The 19914-nt window shown below is 44.2% G+C and overlaps 1 protein-coding gene across 6 annotated transcripts in view; it reads right to left on the bottom strand.

The window, feature by feature from the left end:
* The window catches only part of trip12 (thyroid hormone receptor interactor 12), a 52554-nt gene that overhangs the window by 18757 nt on the left and 13883 nt on the right, over positions 1-19914 (bottom strand). For 5 of the 6 annotated variants that reach the window (XM_014162411.3, XM_014162417.3, XM_082966548.1 and 2 more), the window contains 20 exons: positions 18355-18497; positions 17896-17979; positions 17675-17770; positions 16885-17036; positions 16753-16788; positions 16408-16503; positions 16075-16167; positions 12023-12184; positions 11650-11718; positions 11381-11546; positions 11080-11197; positions 10752-10908; positions 10371-10524; positions 9719-9947; positions 9490-9608; positions 8915-9113; positions 8702-8802; positions 6441-6615; positions 5666-5807; positions 5234-5425 (listed from right to left, as the gene is read on the bottom strand). In XM_014162411.3, coding sequence (XP_014017886.2) covers positions 5234-5425; positions 5666-5807; positions 6441-6615; positions 8702-8802; positions 8915-9113; positions 9490-9608; positions 9719-9947; positions 10371-10524; positions 10752-10908; positions 11080-11197; positions 11381-11546; positions 11650-11718; positions 12023-12184; positions 16075-16167; positions 16408-16503; positions 16753-16788; positions 16885-17036; positions 17675-17770; positions 17896-17979; positions 18355-18497 — 2683 coding nt within the window. The remainder of the gene's footprint in view (positions 1-5233; positions 5426-5665; positions 5808-6440; positions 6616-8701; positions 8803-8914; positions 9114-9489; positions 9609-9718; positions 9948-10370; positions 10525-10751; positions 10909-11079; positions 11198-11380; positions 11547-11649; positions 11719-12022; positions 12185-16074; positions 16168-16407; positions 16504-16752; positions 16789-16884; positions 17037-17674; positions 17771-17895; positions 17980-18354; positions 18498-19914) is intronic. The other variant, XM_082966550.1, reaches the window with a different exon arrangement.

Below are 19914 nucleotides of genomic sequence, written 5' to 3'. Positions count from 1 at the left end.
TGTTTTTTTGTGAACGTTTATCATGAGTAATTTAGTGAATTCACCGGAAGTGTTCGGTGGGAATGCTAGTTCTGAACGTCACATGCTAATGTAAAAAGCTGGTTTTTGATATAAATATGAACTTGATTGAACAAAACATGCATGTATTGTATAGCAATGTCCTAGGAGTGTCATCTGATGGTTAGTGCTGCATTTAGCTGTGGTTTTGGTTTTTGTGACATATGCTAGCTTGAAAAATGGGTGTCTGATTATTTCTGGCTGGGTATTCTCCTGACAATCTAATGTCTTGCTTTCGTTGTAAAACCTTTTTGAAACCGGACAATGTGGTTAGATAAAGGAGAGTCTTGTCTTTAAAATGGTGTAAAATAGTCATATGTTTGAAAAATTGAAGTTTTCAGATTTGAGGAATATGTAATTCGCGCCACGCCCTATCATTGGATATTGGAGCAGTGTTCCGCTAGCGGAACGTCTAGATGTAAGAGGTTAACCTTATCCCGTCAGTAGATGATGCCTGGCTATTCTTTAAAAGTGCATAAGAGCACCTCCTCCCAGCTGCCCACTGCTCTGAGGCTAGGAAACACTGTTACCACCGATAAATCCACTATAATTGAGAATTTCAATAAGCATTACTCTACGGCTGGCCATGCTTTCCACCTGGCTACCCCTACACCGGTCAACTGCCCGGCACCCTCCACAGCAACCCTAGCCTTCCCTGTAGCTCAGTTGGTAGAGCATGGTGTTTGCAACACCAGGGTCGTGGGTTCGATTCCCACGGGGGGCCAGCACAGAGGAAAAAAAAAAAAAAAAATGTATGAGTTGTATGAAATGTATGCATTCACTACTGTAAGTCGCTCTGGATAAGAACGTCTGCTAAATGACTAAAATGTAAATGTAAATGTAACCCGCCAAAGCCCCCACCATTTCTCCTTCACCCAAATCCAGATAGCTGATCTGGACCCATACAAATCAGCCGGGCTAAACCATCTGGAACCTCTCTAAAATTATCCGCCGAAATTGTTGCAACCCCTATTACTAGCCTGTTCAACCTCTTTCGTATCGTCTGAGATTCCCAAAGATTGGAAAGCTGCCGCAGTCATCCCCCTCTTCAAAGGGGGTGACACTCTAGACCCAAACTGCTACAGACCTATATCTATCCTACCCTGTCTTTCTAAGGTCTTCGAAAGCCAAGTTAAACAGATTACCGACCATTTCGAATCCCACCGTACCTTCTCCGCTATGCAATCTGGTTTCAGAGCTGGTCATGGGTGCACCTCAGGCACGCTCAAGGTCCTAAACAACAACATAACCGCCATCGATAAGAGACTTTACTGTGCAGCCGTATTCATCGACCTGGCCAAGGCTTTCGACTCTGTCAATCACCACATTCTTATTGGCAGACTCGACAGCCTTGGTTTCTCAAATGATTGCCTCGCCTGGTTTACCAACTACTTCTCTGATAGAGTTCGGTGTGTCAAATCAGAGGGCCTGTTGTCCGGACCTCTGGCAGTCTCTATGGGGGTGCCAAAGGGTTAAATTCTCGGGCCGACTCTCTTCTCTGTATACATCAATGATGTTGCTCTTGCTGCTGGTGATTCTCTGATCCAACTCTACGCAGACGACACCATTCTGTATACTTCTGGCCCCTCTTTGGACACTTAATTAATCTCCAGACGAGCTTCAATGCCATACAATGCTCCTTCCGTGGCCTCCAACTGCTCTAAAAAACGAAGGTAAAACTAAATGCATAGTATTCAATCGATCACTGCCCGCACCTGCTCGCCCGTCCAGCATCACTACTCTGGACGGCTCTGACTTAGAATAAGTGGACAACTACAAATACCTGGGTGTCTGGTTAGACTGTAAACTCTCCTTCCAGGCTCACATTAAGCATCTCCAATCCAAAATTAAATCTAGAATCGGCTTCCTATATCGCAACAAAGCCTCCTTCACTCATGCTGCCAAACATGCCCTCGTAAAACTGACCATCCTACCTATCCTCGACTTCGGCGATGTCATCTATAAAATAGCCTCCAACACTCTACTCAACAAACTGGATGCAGTCTATCACAGTGCCATCTGTTTAGTCACCAAAGCCCCATACAATACCCAGCATTGCGACCTGTAAGCTCTCGTTGGTTGGTCCTCGCTTCATACTCGTTGCCAAACCCACTGGCTACAGGTTATCTACAAGTCTCTGCTAGGTAAAGCCCTGCCTTATCTCAGCTCACTGGTCACCAAAGCAGCACGCGCTCCTGCAGGTATATCTCACTGGTCACCCCCAAAGCCAATTCCTCCTTTGGTCGTCTTTCCTTCCAGTACTCTGCTGCCAATGACTTGAACGAACTGCAAATATCCCTGAAGCTGAAGACTCATATCTCCCTCACTAGCTTTAAGCACCAGCTGTCAGAACAGCTCACAGATCACTGCACCTGTACATAGCCCATCTATCTACCTACCTCATCCCGATACTGTATTTATTTATCTCGCTCCTTTGCACCCCAGTATCTCTACTTGCACATTCATCTTTGCACATCTACCATTCCAGTGTTTAATTGCTATATTGTAATTACTTCACCATGGCCTATTTATTGTCTTATCTTACCTCATTTGCACTCACTGTTTATAGACTTTTTGTTTTCTTTTGTTCTACTGTATTATTGACTGTATGTTTTGTTTATTCCATGTGTAACTGTTGTTGTATGTGTCGAATTGCTACGCTTTATCTTGGCCAGGTCGCAGTTGCAAATGAGAACTTGTTCTCAACTAGCCTACCTGGTTAAATAAAGGTGAAATAAAAAAATGAAATGTAACGGAGTAAAACCTTTGAAATTGTTGCATGTTGCGTTTATATTTTTGCTTAGTATATAAAAAAAAAACATTGAGAATATGTTTCAGCCTTATGCCTTCAGAGCTGTAGAAACAACTGGAGGAGACACGCATTTAAGACATCTGCTGTGCGTAACAGGAGCAAGCAGCTATAGTTCATGAGATACTGGCAAAATGGGAGTTAAATGTATATTAACAGGGAATATGTAGAATAATATTAACCTGTTGGGGCTAGGGGGCAGTATTTTCACGGCTGGATAAAAAAACGTACCCGATTTAATCTGGTTACTAATCCTACCCAGTAACTAGAATATGCATATACTTATTATATATGGATAGAAAACACCCTAAAGTTTCTAAAACTGTTTGAATGGTGTCTGTGAGTATAACAGAACTCATTTGGCAGGCAAAACCCTGAGACATTTTCTGACAGGAAGTGGATACCTGATGTGTTGAATTACCTTTAAGCCTATGCCATTGAAACACACAGGGGTTGATTAATGTTTTGGCACTTCCTATTGCTTCCACTAGATGTCACCAGCCTTTACAAAGTGTTTTGAGTCTTTTACTGTGAGATCTGACCGAACAAGAGCCATGGAACGGTGATGGCCGATTAGACTCTGGCGCGCGAGTTCATGTTGGGTACCCTCATTCCAATACGTTATAAAAGAGAATGCATTCGTCCACCTTGAATATTATTCATGTTCTGGTTAAAAAAGGCACTAATGATTTATGCTATACAACGTTTGACATGTTTGAACGAACGTAAATATATTTTTTCCCCTCGTTCATGACGAGAAGTCCGGCTGGCTTAGATCATGTGCTAACAACACGGATCTTTTTGGATATAAATGATGAGCTTTTTTGAACAAAACTACATTCGTTATGGACCTGGGATTCCGGGAAGTGACATCTGATGAAGAGAATCAAAGGTAATGGATTATTTACATAGTATTTTCGATTTTAGATCTCCCCAACATGACGCCTAGTCTGTATCGCAACGCGTATTTTTCTGGGCGCAGTGCTCAGATTATTGCAAAGTGTGATTTCCCAGTAAGGTTATTTTTAAATCTGGCAAGTTGATTGCGTTCAAGAGATGTAAATATATAATTCTTTAAATGACAATATAATATTTTACCAATGTTTTCTAATTTTTATTATTTAATTTGTGGTGTTGACTTGACTGCCGGTTATTGGAGGGAAACGATTTCCTCAACATCAATGCCATAGTAAAACGCTGTTTTTGGATATAAATATGAACTTGATAGAACTAAAAATGCATGCATTGTCTAACATAATGTCCTAGGAGTGTCATCTGATGGAGATTGTAAAAGGTTAGTGCATCATTTTAGCTGGTTTTAGTGACCCTGTCTTTGAATTGACAAAACATTACACACAGCTATTGTCAATGTACTCTCCTAACATAATCTAACTTTATGCTTTCGCCGTAAAACCTTTTTGAAATCGGACAACGTGGTTAGATTAAGGAGATGTTTATCTTTCAAAGGGTGTAAGATAGTTGTATGTTTGAAAAATTTGAATTTTGACATTTATTTGGTTTCAAATTTGCCGCTCTTGAAATGCACCTGCTGTTGATAGGGTGCACCACGGGTGGCACGCTAGCGTCCCACATAGCCCCAAGAAGTTAAACTGACAATTCAAATGTCACATATAATTGAAAAAACACAATGGTCTAGGCCAGTGTTCCCCAACTTCCGTTGTGTTGTAGCCCAGGACAAAAACACCCGATTCAAATTGTCAACTAATCACCAAGGCCTCAATGAGCTGAATCAGGTGTTTTTGCCCAGGGATACAAAAAAAATGTGTGCTGTTGTGGATACTCGAGGACCAGAGTTGGGAAACACTGGTCTAACCTACATAACAATGTAGGGCTCCTGAGTGGCGCAACAGTCTAAGGCACTGCATCTCGGTGCTAGAGCCGTCACTACAGACCCTGGTTCGATTCCAGGTGCACAATTGACCCAGCGTCATCCGGGTTTGGCTGTCAACTGACTTTACTAGTTAAATAAAGGTTTAAATATATATATTTTTTAAATACTACATTATATAAGCAATACATATAGATGCAATACAAAACTTGAGGGTGGGGCTCAGTTGAGTGAGTACCTTTTGAACTCTAGGAGAAAAATATACATACCAGCTGCCATTCATTCTAGCCTGAGCGCAAACCCTCATACTGGCTTTATACTGTATTTAGAGCCATGAGATGTATTGCCCTCAGCTCCAGTCTCTGCCAACATGGCCTATTAGGCTGGAGTTGGCTACATTGTCAGTCACTGGATACTGAGAAAGGATGAACGTCTTCATCGGGCGAAAGACAAACTTCTGATAATAGAAACAGAATCTCATTCTAGTTCTGCGCTTCAGACCAGCCTAACAGCCTTACCGGGCAGCCATAGAAGACGTGCAGGAACCTCTTGAGGCGGACGTCACGGCTGACCAGGTCACGGTCACTCCTGGAGGTCAGGTAGAGCAGCAGCTGCTTGACCAGGCCGCTGTGCTGGATCTCGAACGATGACACGTCCGACTCTGACACGATGCTGCAGATCTCCACGAGGCACTCCACGCCACCGTCCATCTGGTGGGGGGATTGGGGGTGTGACAGCAGTCAAGAAGTTTATCATAACCCAAGTCACTCACCATCATACCTTAATGACCTTGTCTTTAGCTAGCAATGTAGATAGTACCCCTGTACTATCAAAACAGCTGTTCTCAAGTTAGTATTAGCAAACAGGGTCTCCAAAGCCGTCAACTAATGACTATTTACTTTCATCGTGTGCAATACTACAACGTGGGAGAGTGTTGGGGAGTACAGTACCTGTAGGCTGAGCTGTTGCGTGGCGGTGCAGAGTCTCTGGAGTACATTTAGTGCGGGGTTGCTGCCATCAATGTTTTCAGTGTTGAAGTAGCGTGCCACAAATTTACAGGCCTGCTCTTTGATCCAAGCCTTAATCTTGTCCCTGTAAGGGGGCGACCATCATCATCATCACTATTGGCTGTCTTGTTTTCTCAATTCCTTAACTCCCTCACAAAGCCCATTGGAGGTTGTCGTCCAAGGGGAGAGCCCTTGGAACCAGGAGGAATCTAAGATTTGACAGCTTGGATGCAATCGGTTTGACTAAACCAGGGTTGTCAAAAAGAGCCCAAGGGCCAAATCCGCAACCCCATTCAATTTTAAGTGCAGCCCTCAGGACCGCCAAATGAGGGGCACATTTTTTGGGATTAAACTCTTGCTACGTCGCGTGACAGTCTGTATTAAATGACACCTTTCCCCAAAACGTTCAACGTTCTTGAACAGACTAAGCTATGTTTGCACCGTGTGGTGGGGTGTGGCTTGAAGCAATGAGTGACATATTTAAAGGGTAACGGTGCATTTTGAATGCTCATACTTACACAACCAAACCTCTCCATGTTTTTCAACTTAACTTCAGGAACAGCACCGTTGCACACCAATTTTCATACTGAACACAGCCCTAGCTACATTTTCTGAGCGAGACAATGATAATCACCTACACCACTATTATAATCTCCACCACTACCACCAACACCGCGATAAATCATCACCACCACCACCGTAATGGTTTCCGTCGTACCTGTTGTTGGAGACAGAGTCCTTGGGAAGGGCGCGTGCCAGGCCACTCACACCGGCCGTGCGAGAGTGCTCAGAGTTTGTGCTGTTGGTCTGGGTGCCCAGCTTGCCCCAGGTCTTGGGGTTCAGACTGGCCAAGAAGGAGGATTTGGGTGACTGAGTAGTGGTAGGACTCTTGGCTGTAGGAACAGTAGAATGGTTAGTCACAGCTTGAAACATGACAAAGTGGGTGTCAAATGATACCCTATACTTCAGCATTTCCCAAACTCGGTCCCGGGGACACCAAAGGCGTGCACATTTTGGTTTTTGCCCTAGCACTAGACAGCTGATTAAAATAATCAAAGCTTGATGATTGGTAGATTATTTGAATGAGCTGTGTAGTGCTAGGTCAAAAACCTAAACATGCACCCCTTGGGAAACACCGTTATAGTTGTTTGAAACAGACACCAGATTCTCTGGTAGATATTAAAGAATTAAGTCATGCTGTATTTATTTATTTAGGTCAAGAAATCATGAAGATCAGTTTGCATTCTGCATAAATGTCCCAAATATACCAGGACTCCAGGCACAAAGAGGCATGGAGACCAATGATGCTGCAAATGAGAGCCAATTTTGAAGCATCGACTTGTCATGGTTTTACACACACACACACACACACACACTAACAGTCAAAAGGTTGTGACACCTACCCATTCCAGGGTTTTTATTTTTTACATTGTAGAATAAGTGACGACATCAAAACTATGAACTAACACATATGGAATCATGTAGTAACCAAAAAATAATAATAATAATAATAATAAAGTGTTGAACAATTCAAAATATATTTTATATTTGAGATTCTTCAAAGTAGCCACCCTTCGCCTTGACAGCTTCGCACACTTGGCATTATCTCAACCAGCTTCATGAGGTAGTCGCCTGGAATACATTTCAAATAACAGGTGTGCCTTGTTAAAAGTTAATTTGTGGAATTTATTTCCTTCTTAATGCATTTGAGCCAATCAGTTGTGTTGTGACAAGGTATACAGACCCAATTCCATATTATGGCAAGAACAGCTCAAATAAGTAAAGAGAAACGACAGTCCATCACTACTTTAAGACATGGTCAGTCAATATGGAACATTATGAACTCTGAAAGTTTCTTCAAGCGCAGTCACAAAAACCATAAATAGCTATGATGAAACTCGCTCTTCATGAGGACCGCCACAGGAAAGGAAGACCCAGAGTTACCTCTGCTGCAGAGGATAAGTTCATTACAGTTACCAGCCTCAGAAATTGCAGCCCAAATAAATGCTTCACAGAGCTTAAGTAACAGACACATCAACAGCAACTGTTCAGAGGAGACTGTGTGAATCAGGCCTTCATGGTCAAATTGCTGCAAAGAAAACACTACTAAAGGACACCAATAAGAAGAAGAGACTTGCTTGGGCCAAGAAACATGAGCAATGGACTTTAGACCGGTGGAAATCTGTCCTTTGGTCTGAAGAGTCCAAATTGGAGATTTTTGGTTCCAACCACTGTCTTTGTGAGACACGGTGTGGGTGAACAGATGATCTCTGCATTTGTGGTTCCCACCGTGAAGACCAACAGCTTTGCTCGTACACTGTCTGATTTATTAACCAGCATGGCTACCACAGCATTCTGCAGAGATACGTCATCCCATCTGGTTTGAGCTTAGTGGGACTATCATTTGTTTTTCAACAGGACAATGTCCCAACACACCTCCAGGCTGTGTAAGGGCTATTTGACCAAGGAGAGTGATGGAGTGCTGCAGCAGATGACCCAACCTCAACCCAATTGAGATGGTTTGGGAGGAGTTGGACCACAGATTGATGGAAAAGCAGCCAACAAGTGCTCAGCATATGTGGGGACTCCTTCAAGACTGTTGGAAAAGCATTCCAGGTTAAGCTGGTTGAGGCCAAGAGTGTGCAAAGCTGTCATCATGGCAAAGGGTGGCTACTTTGAAGAATCTCAAATATATTTTGATATAACACTTTTTTGGTTACTACATGATTCCATGTGTTATTTCATAGTTTTGATGTCTTGACTATTATTATACAATGTAGAAGAGTCAAAATAAAGAAAAATCCTTGAATGAGTAGGTGTCGCCAAACTTTTGACTTGCACAAATACGTGTACACACATACACAGGAATTTTACCTTTACTACTACAAATGTATCATTGACATTTAGCACTATTTGTATCACCTGTGAGAACCATGTGCATCCAGGCTTAGAGACTATGATAGTTTCAATAACAATTACCCTGATTGTCTACTTTGTCGTCGTCCCTGGGAGGAGAGTACTTGGGCCTTCTGGGCCCTCTCTTAGGCAGACGTTTTCTCTTCAGCACATCACTTAACCGCCTAGGAGAGAGGGCGAGACTAATGTTGTTCTATGGAGGAATGTGTGAGTGTCCTTGCGTGTGGTATCTGACCTATCATACATGCACATTCACATGTATTCGTGTTCTCTCACCCCTGTGGGCTGAGGTCCAGTGAGTCGTCCATGCTGTGCTGGAAGCTAGGTGAGCCCAGGTCTGGGGTGGCGGTGGTGGCCGCCGTAGTGTTTGCAGTGCTGATGGTACACAGGCTAGCCGTGCCGCTGGTGCACGCCTTTGGGGGACTAGTGAGGAAGGCCTCTGACTCAGCCAGGTTCTTCACCTGGTGCATCACACCTGGAAGGGGAGGAAGGCAGAGGTGAGGGCAGATGGAATACAGTGAAATTCCTCTTTTCCCAATTCTCTGATATTAAAGAGGTTAGTGTCAGAAATTATGATTAAATAAATCAGGCATTTAGCTAGATAAACAGCTTTCTGTGGTCCACGGCATAAGTGCACTGTGGTGTGACATCCCAATTTTATGACCTCAGTGTTGACTTCGCTAAAAAAAACATTGAAGCTCAAATAGCAGTGGAGGATCCGTCATAACAGGTCCTATGAACTGCAGCTCCTGGTGCTACAGCTCCTGATGCTACAAAAGAGCTGTGTGTTTTGGATCATTACTGGTCAGCTCCTCTAGGGAGGAGACACCGGCTCAGGCAGGATCTATCACCTTCTCTTCTGAAGAAGACACTGAATACGTCAGGCAGCTTCTGCATGAGGATCTCAGCCATCTGCAGAGAGCCCACTACAATCTTCAGGTCCTGGCTGGACAGCATGGAGGCAATGTGACTGGGAGAAGGAAACAGACAAACACTGAGGTTCAGGTGTGATGTGAAGACATGTCGTACTGACCATTTCTTTTTGTCCATGGAGGCAGCAATCATGAGTCAAAAGTTTACCTGGACACAGCGTGGTTCCTCAGCACGTCCTTGAGGAGCTCAGCATCTGCGAAGAAGATGATCCTGAGGATGGCTCGGAGGCACTTATGTCTGACGGCTGGGCCGGCCGACGAGCTGTACACCTCGTACAGCACCCCGAACAGGGTCTTGATGAAGCACTTGGCCAGCTCAGGGTCCTCCTTCATCAGCTGGGCCCGTGCATCCTCCCGCCTCACCTCCTGGTGACCCCCTGGGGGAAAGACAGGGGAAAACTCATGTAAGATTTGATAGTTCCTTTGACTCAAAAGGAGAAAATTGGATTCCATCAGCTAGTGCAGAAGAGACAAAGAAGCAGCCTGTTCAATTTCACGAGTTCACAAAAAGATGCGTCAAGAGCTGCCTCTTGAGCACTTCCGCATTGGGAAAAAGGTAATTTGCCCTCAATGGGACTACCTGGTTAATAGGCTCAATAAAAGTATGAATAACTAGGGGGCACTAACCCCTTTCTCCACTGGATCTATAGCGATCCATAAAATGTATATTTTCAGGTGAATAGAGCTAGTCTCAGAACTAAATCAGGGCATCATACGACAGCAACTGACATGAAACGCATACAACTGACTCCAGTTTGGGGATAGTCTATGACTTGAGGTAATGATGGTGTCTCTCTCACCAGTAGTGGGGTTGGCTAAGGGGTTGGGTTTCCTCTGGATACCCCGTGCTGTGCCAGTGTCCTCGTTGATCTGCTGCATAGAGTTGAAGTCGATGGTGTAGACGCGGCCCAGGGTGGACAGGCTGATCTCGTCCTCTCCGTTCTGGTGGGCCGTCTGGAGAGGAAGAGAGAACCAGACACCCCCAGACGTTAGTGTAACACTGGGCTGCACAGGGGCTTCACACAGCTCACAACACATCAAGACTGAAGCAGTCTACTTCCTTGTAGTATAGGTAGGGCACAGAGTTATTTCTGACTACCTGACCTGAAAAGGACAAACTGGGTCCCAAGTCTGGAAGGAAATTCCCTATAATGGAGCGGAGCAGCATGTCTGTTCTTTACCTCAATGATGCGGCTGTCGATGCGGTTGTAGGGGTGCCACAGGCCCCGGTCGTCCCTCCACTGCCAAATGGCCCCCTCTGTGGCCTGGGCACTGCCCTTCTTCAGCATGAGGTCCACAGCAAAGATGCCCTCTCTGGGCAGGCAGGGCATCAGCTCGCTGGTGGAGGGGGGGGGGACGACAACAAACAGTTAGCAAAGTGCATCAGGGAAATTCGCAAACAAGCCATCTGTGACGCGTGCATGGAGGCCGCCATCTTTATGCACATCCACCATTAGGGTAGAAAAGGTTGTTGTAACATTGAGAGCAGCAGCAGAGGGGGTTCCTTACCAGATGAGTGAGGTGAGTTCATAGAGCTCCTGGGGGCTCCGGGGCACCAGGTCAATCTGCTCCTGGCAGCTACCGTTGGCTGCTCCGCACAGAAGGAAGCGCAGAGTCTCTGCAATATCTGAACAAAGACAACATGCTTCGTTTTCCCCAGGCTATTGGCTTGATGCAGTCAGGGACTTCGGCCTGTCATTAAATAGTTAACTTTCCCAAGATTTTGTAAGCTGCATTTTTAGGCTTTATTCAAGTGAGTGGTGTAAATGCGTACCAATAGAAAGTGTGTTTGTCTGCATGAGCCACTTACTCTGCTTCATGAGCTGCACGGCCAGACAGGGGCAGTTGGAGCACATGAGGGAGAACATACGCACCACCATGATGAACATGCCCGAGCTGAGCACAGGCGGTGTGACCACCAGCAGCTGCTGGATGTTGGTCAGCAGGTCCCGCGAGGCCACCTGCTGCAGCAGGTTCTGTGGACAGCGGTCACACAGAGGTCAGTCATAATGGGTCTGTTCTGGAGGGTGAGAGATGTTAGAGCCATAGAAACGTGTCGAGTAGAACCGCCTCACTCACCTCCTCGTGTTGAAAGTTGTCCACCAGCCTGGCAAAACAGAGACAAGTGCTTTCAACGGATTTCTTATCCTGTACGGGGGGGGGGGGGAATAACCACATTAGACACATCTTCACAGGGAACATACCACAGACAACACCAGTGGTGAAAAAGTCCCAAATGTTCATACTTGAGTAAAAGATACCTTGACTCACGTAAAAGTGAAAGTCACAAAGTAAAATACTACTTGAGTAAAAGGATAAGGTTTGAAATATACTTAAGTATCAAACGTTAAAATTATTTCAAATTCCTTATATTATGCAAACCAGACGGCATCATTTTCTTGTTTCTTTAATTAACGGATAGCCAGCATGTAAACGGTGAATGTATGTGTACCTGGTGTGTGAGTCTCTGGGTCAGCAGTGGCAGAGAGTCAGAGACAAAGTGGAATTCGTCAGGGGTGATGCTCTGGCAGCAGTTGGCGGCAATGGCCAGGGCATTCCTCTGGGCGTTGATGCTGAAGAACTCCAGGTACAGCAGACAGTCAGCCAAGCCACCCTGCACGACACAGGAAACAGTTAAAACGACACAGTTAAACAAGAATTAGGGATAGCTGGCACATATGGGTACAGTCGTCTCTGACCATTAAATGTGTGAATTCAAAATGGCTTTTCTACCCCGTTTTATTTATTAAAGTGATATTCTTATTCTGTATTGCACAACTATCATACAGCAACCATTTATTAACACTGAGGGTTCTCTGGCCATCAAATTGTTGAATTCAAAAACAGCTTCCGTTCATCTCTACATCCCTCCCTGTACACAACATTTTGAATATTACATTTGTGTGTCACTGCACATCAGGGTTTCCTTAGGAAGAAGTGGCGCTGGATAATGTGACTGGGATGATTTTAATATACCATCCATTTGAGAAATTCACCAGACCCATATGCTTTGGGTTCATAACCCATCAGGGTGTCCCTCCACAGTTCTCAGAATGATAGAAATCACATTTAGATTATGGTAAAGCATCTTAACAGAACATGCAACTCATGTAAATGAGGCATCCAACAGAACGTCATTTTCAAACATTTTCCCAAATGCAAACATCACACCTGTCAAACCACCATTCTAAACAGCGACCTGATAGCAGTTCCATATGTGACAGATGAAACTGTTCGAAATTTAGAGGGGGAATCTAAAGATGCAACAACTAGGATGGGTTGCTAATATGACTAGGGTTGTGCCTTTGGCTTCTGGACGATGACAAGTTGATATGAAAACCAATAGAACAGGAGAGAAATGACATAGGGGTTGGTCCTATAGGGAAGTAAATGGAAATAATTTTGCCAAAATTATAGAAATGATTCCTGTCTATACAGAAACAAAATCATTCAAAATACTTTACCAGAAAGCATGACTTAACCAGAGGAATCAAGGATCATTTACTTCTTAAAAAAATAATGGCTGAGCTTCTTTAAAAAGAAATAGCTAATTATAGTGTTGTGGCTGTCAGTGAAAAGGATCCAAAATGTGAAGATAATGTGTAGAGTATACATTAAAATGTTGATACAAGGGGAGAGGTGTGGTGAAGATATAGGAGAGTCTCTTTCAAGAATGGCTCAGCCGTTTTCCGCCAATTCTTGCGCATTCATTGTGTGAATAGACCATTACATATGTCACCAGTAGTAAATGCACCGTTAATCCCCGTCATTTGGTTACATACATCTGTTAATGCAGGTATTGGTCATTTACTGTACTCACACAGTTAGCTATTTGAAAAACCTTTCCAACAAGGTCCCACTCGATAATCACCAATCCTCAGTGTGAAAGAGCAATGAAAGTTATAGGCCCACTGGGCATTGACCTATAGGCCACGAGTTCCATGCACTAATTTCTTTAGCCGCCAATGGATCGCAGTGTATCAATGTGTTCATTTGGTAGGGGCGGCGATCTCGGATTAATTGATTTATGATTAATACATTTAAAAAAAGAATTAACCACATAATGAAATTATTTATAATGACTGTTCCACAAAATTAAGCACATGAAAATCCTAACTGGCACGCAGAACGGTAAACTTCCCCAAACTTGAAACTCACGCGCTGCCTATGAAGTCTTTATAAAAAAATTAAGTCCAAGTTTCCATAGGCGGATTTTGCCTATAGGCTGGTTTGAAGCAAGTTAAGGCACGCCTCATAATATGAAATAAAACATTCAGGTTTCAAACAAGTTGTCAAAAATGCATACTGCCAACAGCTCACATTGTAAAGTGGTGTTTGACGCGCTGATAGCCTGTTGCCTGCACTTGTATGGTGAATGGCCTGCGCGCTTCAATTACAAGTTGAGAAATCCAAATAGCTCTTCTTAAATCGTGCACCAAAACTGGTAACACGTGATTGCATTTACAATTGTGTAAATTAATGTGCTTATAATAACATTTTACTCCAGCAGCAACCAGCTGAGGAGCAGCAGGAGAAATCCTGCTCAAAATAGGCTCTGTATGCTGTGCGCATGTGATAGTTATGCATCTTATTTATCCAACCCAACTAACGAAAATACACAGGCAAAAAAATGTATTACGCCGATTAACCTATAGACCGTTAAGCATGGCGGTCAAATGTATTCCATCAATTAATAAAAAGCCTTATTTTGTAGGGATGCGCCAATATGACATTTTTGGCCGATACCGATATTTTCCTTAAGCATTCTACTACATTTAAATCGTTGAAACACACACACACACCAAAAAGTTGTTGGCATTTACGCATGTCCCCATTACCAGTAATACAATCAAAACCCATTTATTTCACTTACTTGCTGTGCTGTTGTGTTGTTCATTTGTTCAGTCGTTTCATTCTCAACCAGGATTTCGTCAAGCAGTGTCAATGGCCTTTTCTGTCGTGAGTCCTCTTCGTCAGTGCACACTGTCACTGTGTCCGTTTCCATCTTGTCCAGCTGTGTCTAACATTTCACGTAAACCCCGTTTGTCTGCATGGAAGTAGAGGTCCTTGTACCTAGCATGGTGGCGACACCATAAAGAGGCTCAAAGAGAATGCCACCGAATCGCTTGTACACAGCCTCTAGTAGAGTACGTTTACAAGTTAACTGCCGACAGACCGTGGGGTTTTGTTGAGCAGGCATTTCAATGCCATGACAGATGGTATCACGTCTGCTGCAGATGCAGTTGATGAACTTATTTCCCGAGTCAGTTGTTCGAATGGAGCTAGGAGTGTGTTCATGTTTCCAAGTTTAAAACATGTTCTCAAATGCCATCGAAATGGCAGAATTGGTATGAGAACCAGCAGATTCTTGAGCATGCAATACAGCTTTCCTCAGTACGAAATCCTCACCGACCCACTGTGCTGTCAGACTCAGCATGCTCATGGGCCTGACATCGTTGGTCCAAATGTCAGTCGTGAAGCTAATAGCAGTGACGCCCATAGCAAGTAGGTCATGGATGTGCATTTCAACAATACTGTGTAACTCCGGTAGGGCAACATCTGAAAAAAAGCTTCTACTTGGTAGTGTGTACCGGGGCTCGAGGTGCTCGACCAGTCAGCGAAAGCAAACATCGACCACGACAGAGAACGGTTGATTGTCAAGGACATTGAATTCCATTGTCTTGGCGTTAGTGGACTTCGCCTTTGAGTTCTCGCTGAAATTTTCTTACTCTTTCAAATGACTGCTCGACTTGAACTTGTTGGAAGTGCGCTTATTTATTTTTTTGCTTTTGTTCTAATGACTCGCTGAACATCTGGGGGTGATGCACTTTAAAAATGAGTCATTAGGTTTGTGGTATTGAAAGTTGCTATTATTTCCCGAGGGGAGAAAGTGACAACAAACATTGCATATGGCCTTTTTTATTATCTTCCTTTGAAACATCAAAATAGAGCCACAAAGCAGACATTGTGGGCTAGGTTAGGAATTTTGTGTTGCACTTGTGCAACGCAGTATTTTTCGTGGCGTCATCTACCTACGTTATATAGGTATGCACGTCAGCTTTGACATCGGTTTTGCACAGGCTGATAGCATTTTTAATATCGTCCGATTCCGATATGCTTACCACTATATCGTGCATCCCTATTATTTTGCAATGGGATTTTTTTACTCCCATAAGGCGGCGTACAATTGGCGTCGTCTGGGTTAAGGCAAGGTTTGGCCGGGGGGTAGGCCGTCATTGTAAATAAGAATATGTTCATATCATAACTTTCTTGCTTAGTTTAATAAAAGGTAACTTATTTTTTTTTATTTTTTTTTACTCCCGTTCATTTTGGCCGGCAACAGTTTTATTTATCAACTATTATTTCCGGCTAATGGAAAACCTGAGATAGATATATCTAACATACAGCCACCACCGTCAACACTTATTTTAAGGTTAGCCCATGAGAGCAGGGTAGGGAGCAGAGATGAGAGAGGCAGCGCTGAGCCAGAGGGAGCAAACTTACAGCCTGCAGGATGGCTTTGCTGTGTCGCCTTGACAACATCTCCAAGGCAGTCAGGGCCTGCTCCGCCACGTCAATGAACTGAATCACCTGAAGCTGCAGACAAAGAGAGAGAGAGCTATTATCATATCCACCACCGTTTTATGACTGCATATGAATGAAGAGGGAACAAGAACATGAGAGTGACAAATGGAAGACAAGAGAACAAGGTGTGGGCTAGGAAAACCTGGGTTGCATTCAGTAGGCATGAATTGTTTTCAAATGTACTAGGTAGTACTGAAATTTGAATGAGTGTGTTTGGTGCCTACTGAACCTGAGCAGAGGGGGTTATCCTACCTTTTCCAGGAAGACGGGGATGGCATCCACGACCACAGCAGAGGACCGAGGCAGCGCCTCCATCATGTAAGTGAGAGCACGGGAGGCGTGGTTCATCTGAGCAGAGGCACGGGGTAAGATACAGATTTCACAAACATAACTCCAAAGCAATCCTTGTTGGCTGGAACCACAATTTAAACACTGTGCTCAGGTACAGTTATTTGCTACAAAATATAACCAGGAGACAGAGTGTGGCGTTTCACAATATTTGGAAAACATTTTTGCACCTCGCAATGTAGGCCTAATGTCATGGTGAAAATCAAATATCACTGGGTCCCCCCAAAGATATAAGTTCAGGATACTCACAATGTCAAAGTTATGCTCCATCTGTAACAATGTGATCTGTGAGGAAGAGAAGAGGGAATTAAGGGACTTGGCAAATCAAGTCACGGTGTAAAATGACTTAAGACTAAAGGCGGACAAAGCATTGTGACTCACCAGAGCGGGCACCACGCTCTTCACGGGGAAGCCTCCGAGCGTCTCCTCGTTGCCCATCACTAGCAGCTGGCACATCTCGATAGCGGCCTGGAGCTGCTGGGACTCGTCACCGGTGGCCTGCAGGCCCTGCAGCAGCTGCTGAGCCTTGGAACCTGGGAGGAGAGGAGGAATAAAGCAGGTCAGACTAGAGACTAAACAGCAGGGCCAGTATTCACAAGAGTAGGAGTGCTGATATAGGATCAGTTTAGTCCTTAAGATATGGGCTAAACCCCTCGCCATATGAGATTACATGGCGAGGGGGAAATCAGACCCTAGATCAGCACTCCTCGTCTGAGAAACGTTTTTAATATGGGCCCTGCCAGGAGTGCAGTCAGCACACACTTGGATTAGAGTTGAGTGAATAGCAGGTTAGAAGAATAAAGACAGACATAAGTGAACTCAACATGCCTCCCCTGAGGGAGAATGGAAACATCCTGCTCACTCGGGGCTCCTGAGTGGCGCAGCAGTTTAAGGCACTGCATCTCAGTGCTAGAGGCTTCACTACAGACCCTGGTTCGATCCCAGGCTGTATCACAACCGGCCATGATCGGGAGTCCCATAGGGCGGTGCACAATTGGCTCAGTGTTGTCCGGGTCAGGGGAGGGTTTGGGCGGGGTAGGCCGTAATTGTAAATAAGAGTTTGTTCTAAACTGACTTGCCTAGTTAAATAAAAGTTAAAAAAAGAAATAAAAAAGATGTTAAGTGGTAATTAAATGGATTCTGGACACAGACAAGATGGTGTAGCACTCACTGGCTCCACTGCCTATAGTTCTGTGAAACAGCTGGGACATGCGGGGTCCCAGGGGCCCAAAGAGGTGTGGGGGAAGACCCCTGGCCTCCAGCAGGGCTGTGGGGAGAAAACAGCTAGGTTAGACAACAACCAAAGACCCCGCAACACCAACAAGGGCTGACAGGGAACTCTTAGACAGGAACATTGGCACCTGTATCTAAGGAAAGCTGTGATCGTCATACCTTGGAGTCTGCCCATTTCAGAGTCATCGGACTCACTCTCACCGGATGTGGTCATCCCTACAGCTCCGGTCACTGAGCTAGAAGCTGGAGAAAATTAAAAGGGGCAATTAAATCACCATTGTCATCAAAATTACAACAAATTTATCAAACAAAGAGTTCTCAGGTAAGGGTCATACCCAGGCAGGCCTACGAAAACAGTGAACGATATTTTAGTGTACACACACACCAAGCAGAGGCTATATCAAGCTTTGGCTGGCTCCTATGCGTTTAGAACAAACACATACCAGAAATTTGTGGGATAGTGCAATAGTTTTTATCCACTAAGGGTCAAGGGGAGAGAATCTCTGCTATCACAAGCAGGTAGTGTACCATTATAGGTGAAGCACTGAGTTTGTCCCTGACCATGCGAACTGAGAAGGAAAAAAAAAAAACTCTGTGCCCTAGTCGCAGAGTAGGTACCTGTACCCGAAGCCCCCTGCGGGGCCTCATCAGTGCGGGCGGCCGAGGAGTTGGCCCCATCCTGGTTGTTGTCCGAGTCAGCCATCTTCTCTTGTCGGCGAGCTTCGGCTGCCCCGCGCTTGCCCAGGCCTGAGCCTCGCCGACTGCATTGGGGGGGCAGAGTGGGACTGAGTGACTACACAATCAAACTAGACCACAAAGGCCAGAATCAAACATGGCGGCACACAACTGACATTCCTGGTCATAAGGCATCACTAACTTACACTTGTGTTTCACAATGTGAACATATGTTCACACACACACACACACACACACCTGTGAGCAGACATGTGCAGGTACTGACAAGAAGCGCGTTCACATTCTTGAATGGTTAAACTGTCCAGTAAAAATAATATGTATATAACTTAAAATAGTTATGTTAACTCATACCCAAATAAATGTGGCCAAATAAATTGGGGGGGGGGGGGGGGGCTTAAAAAAAAAAAAAAAAAAAACACCCTTTGGAAGGAAAACGATTTCACTCATATTGGAATTATAGGTCATATCTTAGAAACCAGGAAACACTGGACAGTTAATTGAAAGGAATAATTCACTTAAAACCACTAATGCACAGTGTTAAATAATAAAATGTTTCATTTTGTCATTATAATAAGGTTGTTAGCAACATGTCGAAATCTGTTGCAGCTCAAGTCGACTACAACACACACAATGCAAGGCGCTCTCACTCAAGGGGCTAGGTAGCTGGCTAGCAAATATAGCTACACACAATAACGACAAAAACAATATTAGCATGTGAAGTAGCTAGCCAGCTGTAAAATTGACAAACTGCAGGAGTCTACAATATTACCATGTTCAACCTGCAGATCGTCTGCCTCAAGGAGGGGGGGTGCTGACCTTGCTATGGCAACAGCCCTTTCCCATACATGCGGTAAAGAGGTTAATGGAACGCCGGGGCAAGAGCAAGGATGCGTCATTGGCGGCCATTCAAAAAAATCTGATCTAACAAAGTGGGTATTGATGATTTAGGAGGAGTTCTAACAGGCTCACAAATGTGGTTACTATAATCAGATATATTTAGCTGGATAATATTTAGTCCTTTTCGGGTTTGGAAAAATGTCTGCTAAATGCTAACTCCTATTTTGTATAAGCTGGCAGCATAGCTAGCCTTAGAATTGGTAGGTGATGTTATAAGTGTGATGCAGTTGATTGGTGATGACGTTAACATGTATTGGGGTTGACATCCATTCAAGTAGTTTGGTAGTTATACTCGGATGTTTACCGCAACATTGTGTGAAATACACTAATAGCCTAAAAGTAGGCACAATAAGGGATTCTGAATCATTCCCCCATGCGTGGAGTTTCCATTGTTTTGGTCGAGTTCCATAGATCTATTTACAGAATCTATGCTTTCCCACAGACATAGCCCAGGGCGAGAAGGGAGGAGAAACATTCATTGCAGATTTTAACACTTTTTTTTTTAGGCAAGTTGACTGAGAACACATTCTCATTTACAGCAATGACCTGGGGAATAGTTACAGTGGAGAGGAATGAGCCAATTGG

This window comes from Salmo salar, chromosome 20 (assembly GCF_965601325.2).
Source record: "Salmo salar chromosome 20, fSalSal1, whole genome shotgun sequence".
Classification (NCBI taxonomy): domain Eukaryota; kingdom Metazoa; phylum Chordata; class Actinopteri; order Salmoniformes; family Salmonidae; genus Salmo; species Salmo salar.
Note: the sequence above shows the minus strand (reverse complement) of the source record. Positions and strands in the feature narration are given on the sequence as shown.